The sequence below is a fragment of the Carassius gibelio genome, chromosome B14, assembly GCF_023724105.1.
Source record: "Carassius gibelio isolate Cgi1373 ecotype wild population from Czech Republic chromosome B14, carGib1.2-hapl.c, whole genome shotgun sequence".
Classification (NCBI taxonomy): domain Eukaryota; kingdom Metazoa; phylum Chordata; class Actinopteri; order Cypriniformes; family Cyprinidae; genus Carassius; species Carassius gibelio.
This window is the reverse complement of record NC_068409.1, coordinates 12216161-12223308: the sequence shown is the minus strand read 5'-3', so window position 1 is coordinate 12223308 and position 7148 is coordinate 12216161. Positions and strand designations below refer to the sequence as shown.

The following is a 7148-nucleotide window of genomic DNA, read 5'->3' as shown; positions in this document are numbered from 1 at the left end:
ATGTGAAGCTTCAGATTAGGATTAATTATGTACACTTATGTCTAAATACTCTGGGGCCACTGTAGATCAAACATTATCAAACCAAATAAAACGGATAAAAAATATGAACCCCACTGCATTTAAATAGTGTAGGCTCATGTTGAAAAAGAACGATAACTATCATGTTAATGATTGCTATATTAGCGTGAACACCAATATGCAATAATGTTTTGTTTATTATAAGAACATGCTGCAGTTTTGTTTTCTGACACCTTAAATGCTTGAGCTCTTTAAAGCAGGAGGGATTCTGATCGGTTGTCATTGTTTTTGTCATGCATCAGCTGGAAAACAGTCACTTTAAAAGTGATTCAAATAATATTGTTCCTCTTTGCTGTTATTGTTATAGTTGTGGTGGTTCTTTTACATTCAAAATGATTTTTAAAATATTATCATTGTCATAATTATAGTTATTGTTTTTGGTGCTATAAATGAAAACATTTGAAACATTTATATTTGACAAATGTTGCAGATAATCCTCTTCATTTGTGAATAAAATATGCAAATGCAGGAGAAGCAGGAGAAGTGTCTCTTAATGTTTCAACTCCTCCTCTTATTGTAAGTGGGAAATTTCACCAAACGGTTAAATCCGACTGAAGTCAAACACACCTATTGAGCATGAGAAATATAAAAATATGAATGTGCATATCACATATTATCATATCATCATATTATTGAGAATTCAATGCCTATTATGCGGGCATTACTTGAAAGGAATGGTCTGATTTGACCAATAATTGTGATGATAATAAATATGATAATTTCATAGTTTTCAAAAGATTTCAAAACTCATACTCTGAAAAAAAAAAAACTCAAAAACTACTCTTAAAATGCCATAGAAGAACTATTTTTAGTTCCACAAAGAACAATTCGGTCAAAGGTTCTTTAAATAACCATCTCTTTCATACCTTTTTAGAAACTGAAGAACCTTCTTCTTCTTTTGTGAAACAGAAAGGTTCTTTAGATGTTAAAGCTTCTTTATGGAGCCATTTAGACAAAAAAAGGTTCTTCTATGGCATCGTGAAGCACCTTTATTTTTAAGAGTGTAGTTAATTTGACAAAAAATTACAAATGACTAACATTTGAATGAAACATGATATTTCATAGAAAGACTGAAATAATCTGTTTTATTTACAACTTCAAATGTATATATATATATATATATATATATATATATATATAGACAAATGTCTCCAGTAAGACAAAAAACGAAAAGAAAAAGGTAATAATATTTGATTGTGGCCCAATGGAGGACACTGGAGTTTTTAGGCGGGTAAGCGCCCCCTTCAGGAATTGCCATCTAATTGAACCGTCTGAATGAATCAGTTCTATATCATTAAAATGAATCGGGTTCCCCACAATGCCTATAGTTTTTTAGACCCATCCTAAACATGGCATGAAATGACATGGACCCTCTTTCCTCAGGTTCAAACTCGTCCAGCATAGCCGCAGGCTGTGACATCACAGCGATGACATCATCAGGTGGAACAGCTTGCTGGGGTTGTTCTCTGTTGTTCTAACTGCATGTTTCTCTGCTCTCTTTCTCTCTTCTCTCTCTCTCTCTCTCTCTCTCTGTCTCTCTCTCTCTCTCTCCCCCTCTTTCTCTCTCTCTCTCTCTCTGTTCCTCCTCATGTCTCTCTCTCCACTACCCCTTCCCTCTCGTTCCTTCCTTCTCCCTCTGTGGGTTTGTTTCCCTCCATCAGGTGTCCAAATGACTATACCGGTGAACGCTGTCAAACTTCCGTTATGGCCGGTTTCTACAGTATGTCCATTTCTTCTTTCTGTCTGTTTGTCTTTCTGTCTGCTCTGAAGCTGCATGTTGGCTATGATGTATGCGTGCATGTACATGTCTGATTCTGTTTGTCCATTCAGAGTTTTAAATTGGTTTATTAAGCAGAGAATCATGGATGTGAACAGAGTGCATTGATATATTATTAAAAAAGAGATTTTTTTCCCCATAGTATAATGGAAATTGGAGAAGAGTTTAAATTTGGTGCAAATGATGCAATTAACAATAAAGCACGTTAACATGTAGATTATGTTCCCATAAAACAGAGTTAGATTTCTAAATGAATTAGTCCATTACAATTATGACATGTTTGACAGGCACTCATTTATATAATTTAAAGGATTGTTCTGGGTTCAATACAAGTTAATATATTGTTATTATATATTATAGATATTATAGACGTTCAAATGTTTGAGGTTGTTTTAATATATCTGAAAGTCACTAATGCTCAGCAAGGCTGCATTTATTAGTAAAAAATAAATAAACAGGAAAAAACTGAAGTAATTTGGTGAAATATTATTAAAATTTTAAATAAGTGTTTTCTGTTTTAAAATCTTAATTTATTCTTGAATTTTCAGTAACGTTACTTTTCAGTGCCACATGATACTTCAGAAATCATTAATATGATATTTAATTAATGTGATGATTTGCTGCTCCAGAAATAGTTCTTATTATTATGAGTGAAAACTTGTGGAAATTTTTGTGGAAATAATGATACAATTTCTTCATGGGATTATTATTATTATATATATTTTTTTTTACTGTCACTCTCAATCAATTTAATGTTGCTGAATAAGTATTGATTTATTTATTTTTCATTTTACTGACCGCAGACTTTTGAATCGAAATGAAGGTCATCTGCTGTCAATTTCACATAATACACAAGAATAACAGAAAGGGACCATTTACATAGAAAAACACAACATTTTGTCTTTTTTCCCAGAAGAACAGAAAGGGGCTGGTTAAAAAATTTTTTTACATCCTACAAACTTTGTGTTATGTGTTTTGTATGGAAGATGTACAATAGATTTTCTTGGTACTGTGTGTCTCGGTGTTAGGGTTAGACAAAACTAAATTGTATGATTATTCTGCATACCAAACTGTATATGTAATATATTCCGTGGTTCTACACATATCTCTGCTTTCAAATCCTCCATAATAGCATTATACGTGCATTACTGCAAGTGTAATTTTAGCTCATTTTAACGATGAGAAAATCCTCAGATACCGATGGTTGTGTTGAACCTGGAACATTTCTATCAAGTTCTGGTTGTTAAGTAATATTGATGCTGTTGTTTTGTATGATCTCTAACAGCGTTCTGAGCCTGAGGCATGATGCATGACCCTTACCTCTAACCTTTGACCTCTAGAACCGCTGCTTTCCAAACAGCGGTAGTTGGCTATGAGGAGCCCTCAGTATTGCCAGTATCATGCATGCTGATGTGCCTGAGTACAAGATGTGTTTATACCTTTGCACATATGCAGTGGAAGTTTAAAAATATACATGAAAATGTAATACTGTGACTAAACCAAAGCCATCTGATTGTTGTTTTGCATTTGAATCATTAGATGTCTGTCTACGTTCATCTGTACTTGTGTCTTTTTGTGTTGCAATTGTGCTTTTGTGTTTAACGGTTTGTTTTTATGTTTTGTTTTTTCTTAACCTTAAACCAGAAATGAGGTCTAGTAAATATGGCAGTAAGTGTGGCTGTCTATGTCTGCATGCATTTTTGTACGCTTGCTTACATGCGATGAACAAGAAAGGCGTGTTGTCTGTTTGTTTACTGGTTTTTCCGTCGGTTTTGTTTCTGTTTTAAGGAGTTGGCCAGTGTGTGTCTGCATTGTCTGTCTGTTACTGGAACGTATAGTCACTCACCTCAATGTCTCGAACAAAACTAACCAAACAACACCACTGATCGCATTCTAGTGAACCACAAGTGGATATTTGTACCTGAAACCTGTTTTCTTTTTTTTTTCCTTCTTTTTTTACATTGTCAACTTTCTGCATTGGCAGAGCATCTTGGAATTGAAATCATGGGTATGAAGTTATTATTTGTTTGATTCTTTAGTTTTTAAGGTTCATGACATAATTTGATGACATAGATTAAGCATATTCACATAAGGACTCGTCTCGTTCTATTTTCTCTGTCCTATATTTGAACAAGCAAATACATTCCCAGCTTCTGATTTACTTTTTCAGCTCTGACAAAGCGACACTCATTTTTAGGAATATAGGAAACACATCAGTCAGGTAGATCAGTATTTATAAAACGCATATTTCCTATTCTGTGACTGTATATCAGTTGAATTCTTGATTTATATACCAAGTTGTGCTATTGTTAGGAATGTAGCAATTTGTGTATTTTATCAAAACCACCATTTTATAAAAGCGATGAGCCACTTAAGGCCAGGTGTTACAGTGATTTTACCACAGCCTTCTATGGTTTATTGCTGTAATAAATTATTCAATTTAAACCCATTATGCTAATGTGATTCAACTTCTTAGAGAAATAAGATTTCAAGAATAGCTTGTTATTCTATACACTGCAAAAAAAAAAAAGAGAGAGATTCTTAACCAGTGTTTTTGACATGTTTTCCAGTCAAATATCCAAACATAAAACTAATTTAAAAGAAAATACGACATATGGGGTCTCACTTGGGAGGTCAATCATCTCTTGAGTTTAATAGAAAATGTCAATGAAAATTGGCTAGTGGATTTTACATACCTGAGCCACTCCCTGTGCCTACGGGTATAAATAGGCGTCAGGTGCATCCACTCTTCAGATTTTTGCTTCGGAGCTGAGTGCTTGTATGAAAAGCTTATATACTCCACAAAGCCATTCATCTGCTGTGTGTTGGGAAGTTGTTTGGTTAGCGATATGGCGTGGACAGCGGTGGCCCTTCCAGCAATTCCCCTGGGCGCTTCAACTAAAAGAGTTTTCCTAAAAGAGCAAATCATGGACGATTCACGTCTTTTTCATTCGTGTCCTTTTGGATACGGTCGTTTCCTTTCCTCTGACAAAGGCCACGATCGTTGTCTTCCGTATCTGGGCATTCAGCACGCTGAAGATGGGTTCGTGGATGGTACATGCCTGCACTGCGTGTGTGACCATGCCAACACTGCAATCGCGTCTGTCCTTTCTTAAAGGGAAAGGAGCAGACCCCTCTGTCACTACCCATCCCAGGACTGCCGGCTAGTGCACTGGGAGATTTGAGGGTGACAGTGAGAGCTTCTGCACTAGCCTACGCCCCACAGACCTCTCACCCCTTCAGCAGTGCTTGTCCTGTGCACCTGCTGGGTGATTCTGCTGGATTGTCCTATGGCTGTCCCAACGGGTCATTCGGATTGCCACCGGGGGATCAGATGTCAATTGCAACATCGTGGGATGGGCTGTTGACTTCTGTGGATGAAGATTTGGCGGGACTGCCCCCCTCGGGTGTTGTCGCCACTGCAGAATCAGACCCAGAGTTGCCCTGGCAGCTGTGAGATCAGGTTGTTGGTGAATACACTGCCCAGCCCTGAGTGCTTATGGCTGTTTGATGGGTTCTCGATGTAGAGCACGGCTCACAACTGCATTTTGCTCTTGTTCCGTTCTTCCTGGATGTGCATGGGGAAGAGACATAGTCATGGATGGCCCCTTTTATGGCCAGAAGCCACTTGTTTCCTTCCTCCATCCTTACTACCCTCGATGGTGGGGGAGCTAGGGGGTGCGTCAACATTCCCCAGCAGGAGAGTGTGACTGCAGTGCACCTGTGCCCGCAAAACGCCACCACTGGGAGGAATAGTCCAGGGTCTCATGTCCAAAGCCTGTATGCTGTCGGCGGCTATCACTGGCACACAGCTGGCCTCTGGCTCTACGCAAGTATGCGTTTCCCCCAGTGAGCCTGCTCATACAGACACTGTGCAAGGTCAGGGAGGACAAGGAACAGGTCCTGTTGGTTGTGCCTTACTGGCCCACCCGGACCTGTTTTTTGTGACTCATGCTCCTCGTGACAGCCCCTCCCTGGTGCACCCCCCTGAGGAGAAACCTCCTCTTTCAAGGGCTGGGCACCATATGGCACCCGTGTCCAGATCTTTAGAACCTCCACGTGTGGCTTCTGGACGCTATCACTCAGGATAAAGCCCCCTTCATGAGGCAGACCTCCGCTTTGAAGTGGAGTCTGTTCACGAATTGGTGTTCTTCTCACCGAGAAGACCCCCGTAGATGCTGGGTCAGTGTCATTCTTTTTTTCCTGCAAGAAAGTTTGGAGCATAGGCTGTCTCCCTCCACCTTGAAAGTGTATGTGGCTGCCATTGCAGACCATAATGATGCAGTGGATGGCCAGTCCCTGGGGAGCCATGTTTTAATCGTTAGGTTCTTGAGGGGTTCCAGAAGGTTAAATCCTTCTAGGGCACCCCTGATACCCTCCTGAGACCTCTCTATTGTTCTGGCCGAGGGATCCCTTTGAGCCGCTGGATTCAGTCAAGCTCAAGTTCCTGTTTCTCAAGACTGATTGCGCTTACTTCCATCAAGTATTTTCCGTAAGTGAAGATCGCCTTGTGTTCTGGCCAGCCTACTCTCACGTTGTCCTGAGACCCCGGCCTGGATACATGCCAAAGGTTTCCACCACTCCCTTCCGAGACCAGGTGGTGAACCTGCAAGCACTGCCCCCGGAGGAGGCAGATCCAGCCTTGGCATTGCTGTGTCCCGTAAGAGCACTTTGCATATACGTGGACTACACCCAGAGCTTCAGAAGCTCTGAGCAGCTCCTGGCCTGCTTTGGAGGTCAGCAGAAAGGGAAAGCTGTCTCCAAGCAAATAGGAAATAGGAAAGATTTGAAGCAATATTTCACTGAAGGTTGAAATCCCTTCCAAAAACTTTTTGAAGACAGAACAGCAGCATGGCCTCCTCCAACAGCAATGTACTCACCCTCTTGGTCCCCTTCGGTACCAATTTGCGCTGGGGCTTTGGAAGGTTATGACCTTAAGCATAGCTTTTGTGACACAACGCGACTTGTCAGCAATTGCAGCACCACAGGGTTGTGGCGTTTTCCATAAGACCCCATATGTCGTTCGACATAACTAGTAGTGACCGACAGATAGGGAAAGTCTCGGTTACGTACATAACCCTGGTTTCCGGATGGAGGGAACACAGACGTTATGTCCCCATGCCACAACCTCAAACCATTCGCTTTTGTCAGGACATGTTCTCGGCTCCTCTGCGTAAAACCTAGAGAGTGGATGAACCTGTTGCCTATTTATACCTGTAGGCACGGGGAGGGGCTCAGGTATGTAAAATCCACTTGTCCAATTTTCATTGGCATTTTCTCTTAAACTCCCAAG

At 40.2% G+C, this 7148-nt stretch overlaps 1 protein-coding gene across 3 annotated transcripts in view; it reads left to right on the top strand.

Annotated features, from left to right (window-relative positions):
* LOC127971380 (pro-neuregulin-2, membrane-bound isoform) overlaps positions 1-7148 on the top strand; it is a 73137-nt gene that overhangs the window by 53465 nt on the left and 12524 nt on the right. For all 3 annotated transcript variants that reach the window (XM_052574364.1, XM_052574363.1, XM_052574365.1), the window contains 2 exons: positions 1740-1798; positions 3840-3863. In XM_052574364.1, the coding sequence (XP_052430324.1) occupies positions 1740-1798; positions 3840-3863 (83 nt within the window). The remainder of the gene's footprint in view (positions 1-1739; positions 1799-3839; positions 3864-7148) is intronic.